The sequence below is a fragment of the Bolinopsis microptera genome, chromosome 1 (assembly GCF_026151205.1).
Source record: "Bolinopsis microptera isolate Bmic1 chromosome 1, MBARI_Bmic_1.0, whole genome shotgun sequence".
In the NCBI taxonomy this organism is placed as follows: Eukaryota; Metazoa; Ctenophora; class Tentaculata; order Lobata; family Bolinopsidae; genus Bolinopsis; species Bolinopsis microptera.
Genome location: NC_087072.1, coordinates 17,196,246 through 17,215,076, shown reverse-complemented (window position 1 = coordinate 17,215,076; position 18,831 = coordinate 17,196,246). Strand labels below are relative to the sequence as shown.

Genomic DNA, 18,831 nt, shown 5'->3' with positions numbered 1-18,831 from the left:
TATTCAGTCTGTAATCAGTAGTTATAGCTGTAATATCTGGTTCTAACTAATTCACAGTTATGTGTCACCTCTTACCTTCATAGGTTAAATGCCCAAGAAAACAGTCAAAGAACCAACGAAAAGTGGTCAGACAATCAAGAAGAACTCGCTTGAACCAAATGTTACCGTTTATACAGACTTACCGCCTGATGTACACGGACAGCTAAGGTGCTATCTCGTTCTCAAAGTAGACAGATTTACCTGGACTGGTGCCAGATTACAGAATGAACTGCACATAGTTGCTAAATGGTGGGGTGAGCAGTCCCAGGGCACTGTGTTCAAATGCAGCAGGTTTCCTGGAATCGCTAAATATGCCATCAAATGTGGCCCCAGACAGTTTTCTTCTTATCTCAATGACATGCAATCTCTGACACTAGATTTTATTGACTCAAAATCTTATCGTATCCAAGGTGTTGCCAAGGTCGATGTCAGGAAATTATCAAAGAACAATCTCATTCTCAGTGATGCAACAATCAGAGTTCCTTTGTCAGAGCAAGTGATAGGAAAAGTCAATGTCAGTTTAAATATTGTTCAAGCACCAAAATCGTTAGAAGATCAGCCAACCCTGGATAGAAATTCTCCTCTACAAGTTACGTCTGCCATCAAACATCCTCGGACAAGCCCAAGTAAGACGTCTCCTGTGAAATTCCACGATGACAAAGAAAATGTTGTATTTCCTTCAAAGAACGTGCAGAAAGGTAGTGTTACAGATATTATAAGTCAGGTACTTCGAAAAAGTAGAAACCTAAAAGATGAACTGGTTAAAGCACAGATGCAAGATTTGGATCACAGTGATAACTTCAGGGAGGAGATAGAAGCGAACATTGACGACATACCCCCAAACTGTATCCAAGAGGTTGAAAGACAGCAACTATCAGAAACACACCAAGATACTTCACAAGTAGATAACACTATGGACCTTTTCTTTGGTGGTCGGAACCATATTGATACTATGCTCAAGAAGCACGGGTTAGATGTCACTTTCTCTAGTGACTCGAGTTCAAGTTCATTACAAGACGAGTCGCTTATTGAACATCTATTTTACAAAAGAGATCAGGGCCATGACATATCTGCTGTATCCTCTGATAGTGAAGTAGATGAATCTAGAATAGAAAGGCAGGCAGATCAATCTTCTAGAGTGACGTTTGCTTCTCCGGGTAAGAAGAAAGAAGTATCAATTCTTCCTGCTGAAGAGAATCTCCCTCTCAGTCTTAACAAAATCACTGCTCTAGGACGAGTTAACAAATGTAAACTGTTCTTGAGTGATTTACAATTTGATAGTGCTGCTCAAGCAGGCACTTATTTTGTCGAGTACAACATCCCAATAGCTGATGAGGAAGAAACACGAACTTTAACCAGCAGGAAAGTTGAGGATAGATCTGTTAACTTTGAGCACACCAACGTGTTTCCTGTTATGTTTGATGAGGTCCTGATAAACCAGTGGCAAATCAGGACAGCTGGTTTCAAGATATTCTACAAAGAAAGAATTGAGGATGCCCCGGAGTTTATTGCTGATGCCTCTTTGAAACTGAAGAATGTCTTGAGAGCAGAGAAGTTCGAGCTGAGATTTTCATTGCAAATACGGTCTATACAAACAGATGACTATCTGGGATTGTTAAATGGAGTCCTGAAACTGAACAGTGGGGATGTGTCTGAGTTATATGTTCCGCGAACCAACCCTCAACAAAAACCTAAAGGTAAAATATCGTTATGCGAATTTTGTTTTCGTAGTTTGTTATTAATTAATAGTTCTACAGTTATATTCTTCCGGATACGTCGTATTGCTGGAGTTTATAGTTGTATTGTATCCGCCTCGTTATTGAGTTAACGCTTAACGTTATTTCAGCCGTTTCCTTGAACTTGTTAATATCTGTGGTCTGTGGAAAAGCGATACAAACTAAAAGTAAAGACGTGGTAAATTCTTATGTGGTGGCTAGAATGATTGACTCAGTTGAACGTCTCTCTACAGGTTAGATTCAAGTTAATGCGTGTGTTGCTCCCTGAGATAATGTTACATTTTTATCATTTTCTTCTTAGATGTTTTTGTGAAACTAGATGATAATATTTCTAATTTAAACTATCTCAGATATAGTGTGGGATAATCACCACCCAATCTACAACTGCAGACACATAATACCCTTCACCTACACTTCCACCTTCATCGACCGGTTCAAGGATAACTTTATCATCCTGGAAGTGTGGAACAAGTCCGGAACTACAGACGATCTAGTGGGGTTGTGCAAACTTCCAACTAGTCAGTTCAACTTGTCTTTATCTGGAGACAATCTGCAAACGTTTACGGAGGAAGATGTTCCTCTTGTAGCAGTTGATGGTTATATGCCCATTATAGACATTCTGTCCAATGAACGGTGTGGTATCCTCCAGTGTATCTTAGCAGTTGGCTCCCACTCTCAACTCACCCATCTGCTCTCCCAGAAGAACCTACCCCCGGTGATAGTCCCCAAAACCCCTGCTGAGAAGCCGGACACAGTAGAACACATTCCAGAGATAACTTCCAAAACACGGCACATGTTCCACGTGACTGTAAACTCAGTGCAAGACATGGACCTGTTCGAGGGGACTAGTTGGGGTGCCACTGACTGTTTCATCAGCTTCTCTCTCCCAGTCTCCGCTGGTTCCTCCTCTCCAGAGCTGAAGACCTACACCACTTCAATCAGCAGTGCAGCTCCACACATGAAGTTCAACCACCGGACTACGTCCTCTCTGGTGCTGTCAGATGCTGTGTCAGTGCAGCAGTTCCTGTCCAGCACTCTAGAGGACAACAGTGTGGTGTTTGAGTTGTGGAGGAGGTTTTATTACCCCAATGTTAGAGATCAAGTGTGCGCGCGGGGGTGTGTTACCTTGCAGCAGCTCTCTCATCTCATATCCCTCAATCCTGGAACTGAACAGAGTTTTAAACTTCCCTTAAATAGTGTGCAGATGGCTGATGACGTGAGTTTAATTCTTTAGGGGAGGACTTTTAATTAGGAATTTTCCGACTGAAAAAGCAATGGAAATCCGTATGATTGATGATGAATTATAGCAATTAATTTGGAAATATCTAAAGAAGGAATTACCCGAGTTCCAGCTGCACTTTTTAAAACATGATATCTTCATTCAGGAGGGTATGGGATACGTAGTGGGAACTCTGTCCGTATCAGTGGAATACAACCACGACACAGTCACAGAAACACAACATGCAACTAACTTCGTTCAGTTCTGTGTAGGAGTACAGCGAGCGTGCGGTTTGCAGTATGCAGCACAGCGCGCGCTTAATGCTGGGGCGCCTTTAGAGCATGCAGCTACTGTTGGAGTTGACTCTTATGTTGCAGTGAGTTTGTAACTTTACCCCAAATTGATCCCTTATAATGGTATAAGGTGTTTAATCATGTTTCTTTGCTACGAACTCGGTTTATGACTGCATTAAAACCCCAAAATATATCATTATTTCTAAGAATTTACCCGATTTAACCGTCTAACTCTATCAGATTGAGCTGTCGTTTGCTGGTATTGACAGGGAGTCGAGTGTACGAGCCCGGTCCTTCACCCCTAACTACGGTTCCCACTTCTCCATGACGCTACCTACTGTAATGTCTGCTACACACTCCGGTCCTCCCACTTTAGCTGAGAATATCAGTAAGGGTAGCGTACTGGTGTCTGTGTTTCACAAAGTAGATGGTTCTCACAGTAAAGCTAACGATATTCTTCTTTGTAAGGTTCGTACAGTTTTATGCTATACCTGTTCTGGATTATTAATTACTGTCAATTGGGACATTAATTTCATGATAATTTGATCGGTTTTGCTCTTAAAGACTGGAAGCATTACTATTTACTACGCGATCCCCGGAGTTGACCTAAATTTATTTGTTCTGTGGATGATTTGCGAATCAATTATCCATATTATGACGTTACAACTTTAAAATTATGAGCTAATAATCCCAGGCCACAGTGAGTCTAGAGAGTTTGTTACAGAAGCAGTCTGGTCTACATGGCTGGGTGGCACTGCAGGAACCTTCTAAATCTCGTGAACATGTCGGTGCTATCGAGTTGGAGGTTTGTAGAATTGTAGCGTGACGGTGGGGGGGGGGGGGGGGGAGGGAGCGGGGCCGGGGGGAGCTGCTTGTAACGTAGTGAACTTATTATTCGGATGCAGGTTCAAAGTGGCGATTATATAATTACTTAGTGAGTTAGTGTCCAAATCTAACGATCAGTTCACTGCCCAAATGTAACAATCAGTTCACTGCCCAAATGTTCTGTGAGTATCACGTCCCCTCTTCCTGCAGATAGGGTTCAGTGAGCTGACAGAGAGAGAGCAGGTGATACAGGACGCGGGAGGGCGGGGCTGGCTTCCTCCTCCCCTCCCATCTGTAACCTCACCTTATCTGTCACTACAAGTGGGGATAGACAGGGTCTGGATACCGGATACAGTGCTACTCAGGTACAAGGGAGCTCACGATAAGGTGTACGAGGACAGACAGTGCTATCTCAGAATCAAGGTGAGACAGTTGCATTGGTTATGTTGTAGATTTGAGAGGAGCTGTTGAGCCTCATATTTTACAAGGTGCAGCCATCAACTAACAGATCACAGGCGAAACTATTCCAATTCTTAAATCACTGTTGTTAACAATGTGGTTCACCACCCCACCAGTATCCAAGTCAATATTATAATTAGATGTAGAGTGTTGAGCACACGAAAACCATTATCATTCGATACTGAAGATTAATGATGCAGGGTTTCAACGTTTCATCAGGTGCAACGCGTCATACAAATCAAATTGTCGTCTTCACAGCTGGTCGGAAGCCTTAGTGTTTGTGGAACTAGAGTGCGTGACCACAGCTGTTATAGGGTCTAATTACATTTGCAATGCAGGTCTGGAGTTTGTTATCTAATAAACTTGATAATTGGTTTAGTCGTCTCCCCATAGATCATATCTTGGTTTTAATTGCTGATGGATGTGTGAATTTCCTTATCTTAGGCTCGTATATCAGAAAAATTATAACTTGAGGGTTTCATCGGACTATATAATATAAACAGTGAGTATCTCATCATTATTATTTCATTTGAACTCTTCTTTAGTGTTGACCAGTTGATTATAGCTGATCCATCCTCTGTTTGGTCTTGGTTGATCTATCAGCCAGATTGTAGCTCGTGTTTTCTCAAAACAGATAGCTCGCCTTCCTAGGCCTATCAATATTATGATCGATACTGAACTCTGGGAGTAAATGATACATAGGTCACCTACATATTGTCACCATTCTTTCCCCCACCAAAATGAAATTGAGTGTCACCATAGGTCGTTTCATCTGGTAATTAAATCATCGGGCCACGGCGCTCTTAACTAGAATATTTGAATCTGGTTTAGATTGCTGCTAATTGTGTTTATCTTTTAATCTAATTTCTGGAATATTTCATATAACCTGCACTGCTAGTACCTCACGTCCTCACCCTATTTTAATTGTTATATCCCTTCTGTGGACGAAGAAATTTTATCGATATGATATGAAGTTTTAATAAAGATTTTGTTAAGTCCACTGACTAGATACTAACGCTGATCTAGTGCTGTACACTGTTCAGTATTTGTTTGCTGTCCAGTGAATATTCTGTATTTAATAGCCGATTAATCGTCTTTCCAGCCTTAGTTCATCTCTCTAACCGTGTTGTTCCCCATGTTCTTCGTGATATCTTCAATCCTCATAATTTCAATTTAATCTGAATCGGTAGATTTTAGAATACCCATTTTCCCATATTTAATGATGATATTATAATCATAGTTATTAGTTATGAACATTACTAAATTTCAACTAACATTTTTATGCCCACTTGCACTTGACATTGAAACTTCCTATAAACAGGATGAGGTTTGTAGTTGGTATACTGTGCTGTCTTGCCCTTACTGCGGCTTTGGAACCTAATGTGACTCAGGAACTTAGTGTGTTTGAGAACTTTGGGGTATCTATGATTGATGGTATGACTGGCATGAAGGTCATGGCACGTGATTACCTGAGCGAGGATGGTTCGTCCTTCACCCCGGATATCAGGGAGATGCTTGGTGTGTTGGAGGCCCAAATCTGCCCACAGGAATCACGGGAGTGTAACCCTGGTGCGAACTGGCTGTTTGGCTGCAACTGTCGTAACGAATTCCGGAAACTGGGAGAGTGCAAGAATAAGCCCTGTCAGCTGTTCAGGCACTTCCAGGATAATGGCCCTGCCTCCTTGAACAGATTTATTGATGCTAAGTCTTTCGAAGAAGCGCAACAAACCATGGTTGACTACATTGTGGTCCCTGTATCCAACGCTCTCTGCGAGTGTTCTGAAATGATTGGAGCTTCTACTCGCTGTGCCAAGGAATACGATGGTAAGATGTTTGAGATGCTAAGTCTGCATAGTTATAAGAGCATGTTCAATAATGTTGTGGACAATTTTGACTGGAAATCATTGAAAACGGTCCTTGGTGGATTTGTAGAAGCAGGGTGTGGTGTAAAGAACGAGAAACACTGTGTCTTAGAATTGGCCAAGATGTACTCTATAGGCGGCAAAATATTGGATAATACCCTCAAAGGAAACGATGTATGCCTTTCCTTGATCAGAGTTGAAAAAGAAGTCACGAAATTCGTTACGGCTATAGCAACCATGGATCTGGAGAAAGAGTCGATGACGTCTATCATTAACAGAGTGATGGGTATATATGTGGATTTGGAAAGAGAGGCTATGTGTTCTGACTGTGCCCCCGAAATGGGTGGTGAATTCTACACTTGTTGCAAAAAGCACGCTCTGGAAGCTCTCAAGACCAGGGAAATGAAGAAATCGTACGGGAAACTGTTCAAGAACATGTGGAGCCTGTTTGCTGAAGGAGACCCTCCCAGTATTTCTAAAGCCATCAAAAAGTTACATAAAATATATGACATCGAGAATTTCTGTGGAGAGGATATCGACGTTTACAGAGAAAAGAACGAGGAGTGCGAGGCTCTAGGATATTGATGGAGTGGACAAGGGACATGATTTTTGTTTATAAATTTGATTAATATAAATTAACGAACGATTTGTTGTTTAAGAATTCGACTCCCGTATATTTTTTAAAATTCTTACATTAATTTCATATCTCAAGGCTTCTTTAAAGGAAGAAAATAGAATAATTTTTAATTAATAAACGGCACAAATACAATTACAGTTTTTTCTTTCTTATCTATACTATTACAACGCTATATAACGACACTGCTGTCGCAATGAAGTGTTGTCGTTATAAATGCAATTTGCCCACTGTATATTAACATTCAACAAGGGTATTATGATTCTCTTCAATAACAAGAATATAAGATATCATTTCTATTAATTATATTATCATTGAAGTTTAAAATCATCTAAATGTTCGTATTAATACTCTCACATTTTAAATTAATATAAATAGTTCAAATTAAAATGTTTGTAAATAAACTCACAGAACATAAACCTAAATCAGGAGATTAGTTAGGCCATACTAGGTCTCCTCCTAGTCGTTAGTATGGCCTGTATTATAAATATAACATACTCTTGTACGACGTAACAAGTTTCTCCATTGCACTCGGTTCAGTGGTAACTGTCGTACTGCACCTCGGCCAATGTTATCAGAATCTGTAACATTAGCAGCATACTCGAGTAGACATGCCTTTTTGGGGTCGTCTTCGTATCGTCTTTCCACGGCTAGAGTTCCACTTCAGCAGACAATTCGGGAATCTGGTCTCCGGTATTGTAACAACGTGTCCGTACCACCGCAGTCTAGCAGAACTGATGAAAGTTTCAACAGACTTAATATAACACCTTCCTCCTGGTAATGGTAAAACAAGGTCTTATATCTCATCAGAAGGTATGTGCTAAATGAATAATATCTTGTAATTTCAGTTCTACAACAGTGAGGCGGTGTGTTCGGAGTTGATAGACTTTAACGATGTAGCCCTGGACAACAGATCTTACAGTGACGTGGACTTCAGAACTACTTTCAACTTCACTGTCTCTACTAACTTAGTGTGGTGTCTGAGGGAGGAACCTCTAGAGATACAGGTCAGCTTTTTCATCTTTACTTTTATTTTTAACTTTACCTTTCATTTTGAACTTCCACTTTCTAGCACTTAACTTTCACTTTTAACTTTACTTTCACTTTTAACTTTACTTTCATTTTAAACTTCCACTTTCTAGCACTTTACTTTCACTTTTAACTTTACTATTATTTTAAACTTCCACTTTCTAGCACTGTACTCTTACTTTCAAGTTTCAACTTTACTTTCACTTTCAACTAATCCTCCGCAAGACATTCAAACGTTTTCTAACACTCCTTCTCTGACAGGTATGGCTGGTACCGCGAGGTGGTAAAGACGATACAATAGGAGATACTATCCTGGGATGTGGATACGTATCTCTCTCTGAACTGCTGGCAGCCAACCACTCTCCTGCTACTGCTGCTCAGGTAAACATTGGGTAGGTCACGTGATTATAAACAGTGGGGGGGGGGTTGAGAATATCGTGTACTTGCAATGTTATACTTTGTAGCAACAACAGACAATATCAGTTTTCAAAAAGCCACCTCACTACACGTCATCTAGATAGATCACGTGACCTAACTTTTTAAAGATTGTCACGTGACTTTTTATTCGGGGTATTAAGACAGGAAGTGTTAAGTGTGACTGAATGTGAGCTTTGTTAACTTATTGAACCGCACCTCCGCCATTGTGTAGTGCAAGGCAGAATATGACAGTGTACTCCAGGTTTAATATGAAATGGTAATTCAAAAACTGCATAAGGTTTTAGTGAAACTCAGTTGTAACTTTGGTTCGATAAGTTCAGTTCATGAAATTCAATTCTGCCGTACAGCGTTATCTTAACCTTAAACTCATCTGTATCGTGTACAATGCCTTTAAATGTATTTAATGTATGACATATTGAGTGGCGCCTACTAACTTTACATTGCCTAAATACTCCCTGCATAGTACACGGTCTGTATACTAATTAATTTGTTTACCCTCCAAATACCCCTCCTAACAACACACCCCACAGGTAGCCCCCCTGGTTAAAGCTACTAGTCCCAGTCTCGGAGGAGCAGGGTTACACATCACCACAACTCTCACTAAACTACAGGAACTACCGGTTGTGGAACCCTCTGAACCGGTTAAACCGGTTCTGTCACTTGCTGTTGATCTGGAACAGTCTGAACTTGTTGAGGTGAGAATTTAGTGTTTTTTAGTTGTATAGTTGTATGATTGTAGAACTGCATACTCTACTCCACAATTTAAATGAGAAATGTATGGCACATCACAAATCAGTATTTCAAACCGAGAAGACGGAATGTGTTGATACTATCACGATTATCAGATACTAAATAAAGTTGATAAAACTTTAGAAAACAACATTCACATAACCCTGTGTTGTGTCAGGAAGAGACAGAAGAAGAAGGTATCGCGTTCAGAGTGACAGTGTCCCAGTGTAACAACCTCCCCACAGACCAATACGACACCTCCTCCCTCTGTGTATACTGCTCTGTCCTCTGTAAATCACACACCCTCCTCACCACCCCCTACCACGAGTTCTCACCCTCAGTATCTTTCAACTGTACCCAGGACATCAAGATACCCTACTCTGTGCTCTCTGGATCTGATAATACTGTGAGATGTGTGTTGTCTGCTCACGAGCTCACCTCACAGACTGATCTGTGTGTTGTTGGTACTGCCACTGTGGATCTAGCTCCTCTTCTGATCGGGTTTGAGACTGTAGAGGGCTGGTATCTGGTAGAGGATGTTTACAGTAAAGATACTTTTGGGACCATTAAAGTGTCCTTCACTCCGCTGGAGCTATTAACCAAGGAGATCATCAGGTCTAAGATTCAGGAGCTGGAACAGAGTTTAGTTTCTGAACTGAACATGCCAACCAATTTTCTGAAGAAAGTAGTTGTCAAACGGTCTGATTACTTGATACCGAGTAGTGAACAATCGAGCAGACCCGAACCTCCGGAAAACAGCGTGAAAATAGAAAATGTATTCAAATCATTAGCTGACATAGACAATTTGATTAAGAATATTGGGAAGCCTAATTCTAGCACATTAGATGAGATGCGGACAGAGCCTGGCATCACTGTGGTACAAAATGAGCCACTAAAAATATCATCAGTCTCCCAGACTTTAAGGTCATCATCAAGTTCTTCCTCCTCCAGTTCATCTAGCTCCTCTAAATCTAACTCTCTGCGGTCTGAAGAGAAATCTTCAAAAAGCTCAAAATCTCAAACAGAAATAAAAGAATCGAGAAATCCCACCCCAGAACCAGACTACGATGCTATCTCCCATCAGGACACCCAGGAGGAGAAGGAGGAGGGGGATCCTGACCTATTTCTCGACACATTTGATATAACAGTAGATACTGACTGCCTATCAGATACTATCAGTGACATAGCCCAGTTGTTACAGGACGTTCAGAAGCAGACTCAGAACATTGACAGTATGTTAGACTCTGCCTCTCAAGAGGATCCTGATGCAGAGCAGGAGGAGCTGCCACATCTTCTACTGGAGAGGGAGGAGAAGTATTGTGATGTAGATGATGATGATGATGTGGGTGTATCAGTTCTTGAACCTGAACAAGTTGAGAAAGAAAAGACTAATGCTGCACCGGAGATGATGCGATCTTCTGAGCAGGTTGCTAGTGATCCTACAGAGACGGTTCCAGAACCTGCTCATCCTGTGACAGAAGTACAATGTGTTGATGAACTAGCTCCTAAAACCCAGCCTGAGCATGACATCAAACCACCTTGTTCAACAGAGGAGATTAGAAATAAGGTGGAAGAAGTGGAAAGTTCACGGACTGTAGCCGAGTCTTCTGATCAGTTCCAGGACATGCCTCGTGCCCAGGAACAGGCAGGAATATATCCTAGAGCCAGCAGGAACAGAATCGATCAGTTTAAACGTAAGCTTATTTTATTACTTAGGTTAATTTCTCCAATGATATTTAAATGTAGATTTTGACTTGAATGTCTTGAGGACATTCTCAATTCTCTCAGCTCAACATGATCGTGTTCTGTAGTCTGTACACCTGATTGTTGTCACTCGTTACTAATACACATGTTACACACATGTCAGGTAGGCTACTTATACTGTCCTAACATGTTTATTGTCAGGACCTTCTGTTCCGGACTTCTTCATGGCAGCAAAAGAGCTGTCCACTACTATAAACGAGCTGAAGCAGCAGAGACAACCCTCAAGGTCCAACGAGTCTCAAGAAGCAGATGTGAGGTAATTAACCAATTAACTAATTAATGTGAAGCAATTAACCCCAGTCTAACTATGATGACAGTATGTGATACTTGTACGTGTTAAAAATAAAAACACTGATTTAGCAAAATTAAGTTAGGATACTCGGGTAATAAGTGTCAAAAATCACGATTAAATTTTAAACAATTGCACATATTTAATTGCGGCTTTTGCGTTCGGAAAGTTAGATCTAAAGCTTGGTGCAAGTTGTTTTATTGTTGTCCTGGACACTGCTGGGGTTGGCTAACTCAGCATTCGGGTAAACTACAGAAACTGCTTTCCTTTCAATTGCGGAACCTGCCAGGCTTTTTATTCGTCGTTTTATCTGTGGAGCAGTAACCCTGTTTGAACAACCAGATGCAATCCGTCTTCCTAGCGAACTGTAATAATCATCGTATATAAGGGGGTTTATAACAGAGTTAATGGGTAGAATTACTATCGAGAAGATTTCGTATAACGAAGATCCGTCAAATACTCTGAAGTAGTGTAGATAACAGAGGATAATAAACGGGACCCATGCTAAGAAGTCTGTTACAATGATAAAGCTGATCTTTCGTTCTAAGTTACTTGATTTCTTGGTTCCTACTGTGTTCATACTTGATCTTGACAAAACGTAAACTCCAAAATAAGAAACTGTGATCAAGAAACACAAAAAACAGTTTATTGTTAAGATAGCTAGGGAGAAGACTCTCTGAGGATCTGTTTCACTGACAAAGTACTTGAACAAACAAACCCCAGAGTTCCCGTAGAACTTCCGGTCAGATCCTGATATTCCGCCATGGTCGTTTGTGAACATCTCTTCAACAAGCCTCCTCACCACTTTCCACGTCACCATGGAATCCTTCAGTCGACCGTAGTACTGCTCCAATATGATGATGTGGTCTTGTTTAGAGGGTGCTCCGATGAAAAGTTTTACATTACCATAGTAAATCCCGTTTAAGAAGTAGTCCTCAAAAACTTCAAACACAGGAATAGAAACAGTCCCAGCAGCAAGAACAAAGACCACACCAACAATTATAACAACATAAACTTGAGATTCCCGGGATATCCCACGGGACGAAAAGATGTTCCTGATGCTGTGGATCCTAAACATGCTCAGACATGCCATGGACAGGAGTGATAGAGTAGATCCAGCACTGCTGAGGACCCCTAGCGCTGTACAGTAACCACTGTTCAGCCAGTCAAACCTAGCTGAGCAGTAAGATGAGGAGTAGATAGTATCCGCTACAGATAATCCAACTAGATACAGACCCACCATCGTGTCTCCAACACCAATACAAATCACAAACACTGAGTTGAACAACGTGGTCTTTGTTTCCACACCCCGAAGAGTCCACACTTTTCGGGAGACCACGGTGATGTTTGTGATGGTGGCCAACACGCCAAAAACCCAAGCGCAGACTTTAAGGAAGACGTGATCTATTATCTGAAGTTGGCAGTGGTCATTGCACTCGTCTGACAGGTCGAAACAGTCCACATTACCGTCACAAACCGCAGAAAGAGGCAGGAACTCCTCTGACTTGTTGCACTGGTAGTTGTTCACGCAAGATTCTTCATCACTTCCGTCTCCACAGTCGTTAGCCAAGTTGCAGACTTTATCATACGTCACGCACCTTCCGTTTTTACAGGAGAACAGATTGTTTTCATACCTACCATCCTGTTCGTGTGCCACTGTTAGGTACTGTTGCAGGGTTGAGGGGTCCTCTGCGAAGGTGATGGCCTTGTCTGGAAGACCAGAGCAGGAGTGGTAAGATAATGAAGAAAGTGGGCATGAGGCATCTGAACACAAGTCATTGCAGCTGTGATACACGTACAACTCTCCGAAGTAGAATTTACAAGACACATTTACATTAGAGGAGGAGTATTTGAGGATCGTAGGAGCTACCCCGTATAAATTCTGATCAGGAGATTTGTGACGTTTAGTTAAGCTACATGTACCCTGCATCCCAGGCAGACATTGATAGGACAAGAGTTTTGTTGTTATGTTAAGAGCTAGTGCTACAGATAGAACGTCCTTGATACCGCGACTGTGCTGGCATATTCTGTTTTCTCCCGCGCATTCCTCTACACTGTCACATAAACTCTGGAGTCTTGAGAACTCTCTGTCAACTCTTGGACATCTAAACATCTCGGAGCAGGAGTCTGTTTTCTCGACACACCTGATCACAGTCTCCTTGCTCCCACACACATTCCAGAAGCTGAGATCCTCATCACTTCCATCAGAACAGTCCACTATGCCATCACACAACCAGGAGTAAGGAAGGGGTTTATCTGCAGCTGTACTAGTCACCACTCTTCTCACACACTTGAAGTTAGAAGTTACATCTTCACAGATAGCCGCCATTTCGTCTCCTTCGTAGTCACAGTCCTTAGTGCCATCACAGAACTGGTGTTTGTGAAGGTAACAGTCCGTCTCTGCCAAGGTGCACGTGTCATCAAACCCATCCGCGCATTGGTGGTTACCTAAACAGAGCCCGTAGTTGGAGATAGTAGTTGGATACCCATCTACTTCACATGTTAGAGCTACATTAGTGCAGTTCAGTTGATCTCTGCCATCAGTACAGACTTTGTAGTCCAGAGCTTCTTTACCCTGCGTGTGGTAACACATCTGGGATGGTTTGATGTACCTTTGCTCGAGGCCAGGACGACTCTGACACCACCTGCCTCCTTCGTGAATATCACAGTCCTGGGTATCCTCCCCATCTCTACAGATATTCCACTCCATACATATGTAGTGAGGATGGACCCACACTGTATCTCCCTTCCTATCTTTACAGAATAGTCCTGTTTTATGATGACACGAACCGTTTTCATCGTCCCCTGCGAGACAATCGTAAACACCGTCACAAAGTTTACTCCTTGGTATCTGGGTGCCGTATATAAAACAGGTATATTGGGTTTCAGGAGTTATACCATCACATCCTAACTCATCCTCCCCACCCTCACATTCAACCTGACCATTACATTTTATATAAAGATCCAACAGACTACCACTCATGTATTTTCCCGTGTTTTTATACCGGAGGTCCTGGCACACGTAATAGGCGCACAGGAACTGCGCGTCGTATTTCCTCTGAGAGATGTCCTCAATGACCCCACATACCTGGTAATGGTATGTGTCATTCTGACACGCTCTAGAGTACACCTGTTGTCGGTTATCAAAGACTCCGTCTAAAGCTTGGTAGTAACCATCTCCAGAGGGACACTTCAGTACGTTAAACTGATAGCCGAATATTTTATCGTGCATTGGAACTTGAGGAACCCGTTCACAGTCACGTATTTACACGTATCTGGATCTGAAATAGTTAGCGGCTAAGCCAGTTTATTGCTCCATCTTATCGGGTCAATTTTAGAACTGACTTCAGAGGAAAACGGGAGTTTCCTTAATTTAGAAAAAATAACTGATCAACTGCAATACCTGGAATTTTATCGAAGCAGTATGGGGAAAGGTACCCAGGTTTAGAATGGGTTAGAAACACACAAACCAGTCCTGTGAAAATTGCTGTTCATATTTGATGCAGAAACATGAAATAATTTCCCAGCTCAACATATGAGATTTATATAAAGTAAGCAAGATTAGTAAGATAATGTACCCGAGTTGGATTCCTGGCAGAGTTTGCAACTTTTCTTACAGTTAACAGCCATCCACGACCATTGATCTGTAATTGTTGTTGCTTTCCTTAAAGTCTTAATCATCAATGTAGAATGCACAATTAAATTTATCATCGTATCCTAAATAAAGTAATCAGTAAATACCTTTACAAAGTCCTAGGGACTCCCATTCAGGGCACAACTCGATGTAATTGTCTTGACAGAGTTGCATAGTTGTTGAACCAAGAGTAGCTGTTTCCAGGGTCGTCGTATCTTGTTGGGTAGTTGAAACTTGGCATAATAAAAGGGCGGAGACCATATTGAGTAGATACGTTATAATCGGATGTTGGTCCATCGCTCTAAACAGTAATTTGAGTCAGAACCAATGAGACATGATCAGAGAGAATTATAAAGAGACAAGACATGATCACTTGTAGTTTTCACGTATTGTACCCGATCTTAGTTTAAAACGAATATAAAATCATAGTTAAAGTTTAAAAGGTACTGTTTAAACCTTTAAACAGTGTTTAACAAAAAGTTTGGCAGTGGGTGCAACATGAGAGCACAAGAAAAAGCACTAGCCTTAATGTCTCCTAGCACATTGTCCAGAAAAGGAGGAGATGAATGCGCATTTATTCCATTATAAAGCATGGATTGTGTTCCTTATAAATCCTTGTCGGTTTGTTTATTGATGCTTGTCTTCTTATCACAGTCTGGTGACTAATATATTTTATGTGAGATATGACCTATTGATTGTGGTTAAGTATACTATGGCTAGCCTAAGCACAAATACTCAAATACTGAAATAGATCCCCTCGGCTTTGTCACTGGTCAAACTGTCTAAATGATAGTAACTTTGGCTGTGTCTGCAACCAGTGTCCCGGCCTTAAAGTGGTTATTTCTTGTTCGGAACTGATTTAATACATTTTTCATGCCTGGTACCCCACGCGAATGTCGCACAAATCTAATTCTGTTGAAACTAGCAACTGAAGAAATAAATAAAATAAGCCAGACATTACTGAGCGGGTCTTATGATCAAACAACTGCACTGGTGGAAGATTATCAGTCTAGACCACAGTGAATACAAATTAAAAGCAGATCATTTCATTTTGTCTACAGTAACTACCATTGCGGTAAATTTTATGGATAATTAATTATAATCAAACAACCTGCACTAGTTGAAGATTATCAGTCTGGACCAGTGAATAAGTTTTAAATTGAATTCTCACTTACAATAGATTTGATACTTTTGTAACGCATGCCTCGCACCATATATAATGATATGCATATGTCACACAAATCTATTACTTAATTAAAACTGGTAAAATAACAGAAGAATTAAAATTGGACAGAATTATCAAGAGGGTCAAAAGAAAATCGTGTCAAACCACTGCAAGTTGGTTAAATAATATCAGGCTGGAGCACAGTGATTACAAGATCAAAGCAGGTGCAAACTCCATCTTGCCGACATTAGCCACCATTGGGATAAATTTTGCAGGATAAATTTGAGTAACACGTTATTACCTTAAGAACGACAGATTTAGTCTACCATAAATTCAGTCAAACTTTTGACTAAAATTTCATGAGACTACATTTTTCGGCGACTAATTTTAAAGCAGCATTATTAAGCTAACATCTGATGTTATTGAAATTCCTGAGTAATGCATTGCAGCTTAATCTGTAATGCTCAGACGGGGGTAGACTAAATTTGTCGTTCTTAAGGTACATGGAATGGAAAATGGTCTCGAAAAGTCGAAAAATGTGACTAAAATTGTTGTAGACTCAAAATTTGTGATTAAAATTATGGTAACCAAAATTATGGTAACCAAATTATTGTGAACCAAATTTATTGGCCCTAAGGTAAAAAATCTACCGGAGTTAACCAACAAACATCTGTTGGCATTTGAGTCACAATATATTTTGTCCATCTTTTTACCCCCTTTTTGCTCAAAAAGAGTGCCCTTCTTTTCGATTTAAAAAGTTTGTTCAGTATCATACTACAAACTGATGGTGTAACGTGTCAGAACAAGAATTAGTCCCTATATTGAATGAGGTTACCCAGTAAACCTGAGTCAATGAAAGCAAACATCTAGCTGCAACAGCTGAGTATAGACAACCTAAAAACTATTTGACATCTACCCTCTAATATGTATTTCAAGATGTAAAATCGTCTGATCTATCTGACAATTTCGCGTTAGTTTCTTCCGACCCCAGGTGTCTATCTTGTGGGCTCCCCGCGAAAATACAGGTAATATAATTACGAAAAAGTGTCCGAATAAATACTTTCTGTTGCTCATCACTCAGTCACTCAGCTGGCGCAAGTAAAAGTTAAATAATTTCTAGTTTCTAAAATATAATTAGCAGCTTCATACTGTGTTACACCAAAACGAGATTTTCGTACGTCTTCATTTAGAACCCGTACTGGGTCGAATCAGTGAGTAAATGTTTTAAATGATAAAAGATAAACGAAATATTTAATAAAATATTGGATGTCTTCTGTATTATGTAACCCTCCTATTGCAATAACAGTGTAATAACAGTAAGTGGAAGTACCCTATCCTCTGTGGTCATTACATTACTTCTTTGTGGTCCTGGCTCTCTTGCAGGGGACCATAAAAACTAAACAGTAAACACGTTATCAAGCAAGGGTTAACAAACTGAATAGAATCAATACCGAATAGAGCTGAATCTCGCCTATACAAGAGGGGATAACAAATAAAAAGTAGCTCATATGAATCATGATACTGAAGTCCCTTTTGTGACATGAGAATGAGCCGACTTGTAACAGAGGTATCATAAATGCAACTACTGAAGCGTAATCTGGTAATATCAAAGGCATCTTCAATGTACTGAAATACTATTGTTACAAGAGCTGAACAGCAGGATTGTTCATATTACCACAGAGAGCAGCACTGAACATGACCCATCAAGATGCTGGTAACTGAAAAAGAGCACAACACAATCTAGCACTGAACTAAGAGACACTAGTTTAACAGGTGCTCACGCTCACTAACAATGGACATTATATTCAAACCTTCTGTTTTTATGTTGTACACGTGTCAGGCGTGTCAGCTGCTTAATTTTATATAATAATATTAAAATGTGCTCTCAGTCAGATGTTAACCGGTCCCACTAAATCACATTATTATAGCAGTAGGAAGTTTTATGAGTATCAACCATTGAGTATTTGATGGCTGTTTGAAAAGTGCTGTGAAATTCTGTGTAATGATAATATCCTGATGTGTAACGATGTTTTGTTTCAGGTCCAGTACTCCTATTCTCAGTAGACGAACTCCTCTGACAAGGCTCATGGGACACGGGCCAAACGACGACCAGCGAGCCAGAATAGCTAGAATATTTAGACAGTAATAGACAGAGAATATTTGATCTTATTAACTTTTGTAAGCATGACTTTATCACAAATGAAAATATGCATGTTTTTTAGTACCAGTGTTTTTATTCATTTCTAATAAGTTATGACAAATATATAATATTAACTTAATGTGTATAATACCAGATAAGAGTTGAGCTCTTGTATATGTGAATATGTATCTAATGTTATTTATCATTTGTACATTTTTTTTTGTTATTTTCAGCGTATTTTATTCTATTACAAAACCGATTTTTACTTATCCCTTGTCTTATTTGAGCCGATAAAGTACTTGATTTTACCTATTGTTACACTCACACCACGTCATGTCAACGCATTCTGGACAGATGCCACATTGCCGCCCTCTATTCTCTTGTTCGTTGCACAATTGAGGCACAGATGACGTTGGGCGCCAAAATTGTGTATTTTTCATACCGATAACGTACGCGGCGAAGACAAAACTACATCAAAAGCTAGGCTACCAGTTTTTGAAACGGAATGAAAGTGCGCGGCGCGGCTCAGCGCATGATCGTTCTGAGCTGAGCTGCACTTGCAGCCATGTAATGAGC

The 18,831-nt window shown here is 40.5% G+C and overlaps 2 protein-coding genes across 2 annotated transcripts; one reads left to right on the top strand and one right to left on the bottom strand.

Annotated features, from left to right (window-relative positions):
* The first annotated feature begins 81 nt into the window (after nt 1-81).
* Nucleotides 82-18,544, top strand: LOC134826709 (C2 domain-containing protein 3-like). The gene is made up of 13 exons (XM_063839201.1): nt 82-1,736; nt 1,886-2,008; nt 2,126-2,991; nt 3,161-3,370; nt 3,528-3,755; nt 3,982-4,092; nt 4,323-4,535; nt 7,916-8,074; nt 8,358-8,477; nt 9,065-9,229; nt 9,442-10,957; nt 11,169-11,283; nt 18,156-18,544. Exons 1-13 carry the CDS (start codon nt 89-91, stop codon nt 18,259-18,261), a joined length of 5,580 nt encoding a protein of 1,859 aa, XP_063695271.1. The 5' UTR covers nt 82-88; the 3' UTR covers nt 18,262-18,544.
* On the bottom strand, nt 11,586-14,633 carry LOC134823364 (low-density lipoprotein receptor-related protein 2-like). The gene is made up of 2 exons (XM_063834801.1): nt 12,035-14,633; nt 11,586-11,681 (listed from the first exon to the last, which is right to left on the bottom strand). Exons 1-2 carry the CDS (start codon nt 14,546-14,548, stop codon nt 11,586-11,588), a joined length of 2,610 nt encoding a protein of 869 aa, XP_063690871.1. The 5' UTR covers nt 14,549-14,633.
* Nucleotides 18,545-18,831: the final 287 nt, after the last annotated feature.

What these genes read in the sequence shown, in the direction of transcription:
- LOC134826709 (XM_063839201.1), top strand. Translation starts at nt 89, where the DNA reads ATGCCCAAGAAAACAGTCAAAGAACCAACGAAAAGTGGTCAGACAATC. An exon ending in CCCTCAACAAAAACCTAAAG is followed by an intron (nt 1,737 to 1,885) that starts GTAAAATATCGT and finishes ACGTTATTTCAG; the next exon opens with CCGTTTCCTTGAACTTGTTA. An exon ending in GAGTTGACTCTTATGTTGCA is followed by an intron (nt 3,371 to 3,527) that starts GTGAGTTTGTAA and finishes TAACTCTATCAG; the next exon opens with ATTGAGCTGTCGTTTGCTGG.
- LOC134823364 (XM_063834801.1), bottom strand. Translation starts at nt 14,548, where the DNA reads ATGCACGATAAAATATTCGGCTATCAGTTTAACGTACTGAAGTGTCCC. An exon ending in AGTTCTACGGGAACTCTGGG is followed by an intron (nt 11,682 to 12,034) that starts GTTTGTTTGTTC and finishes TGATTATTACAG; the next exon opens with TTCGCTAGGAAGACGGATTG.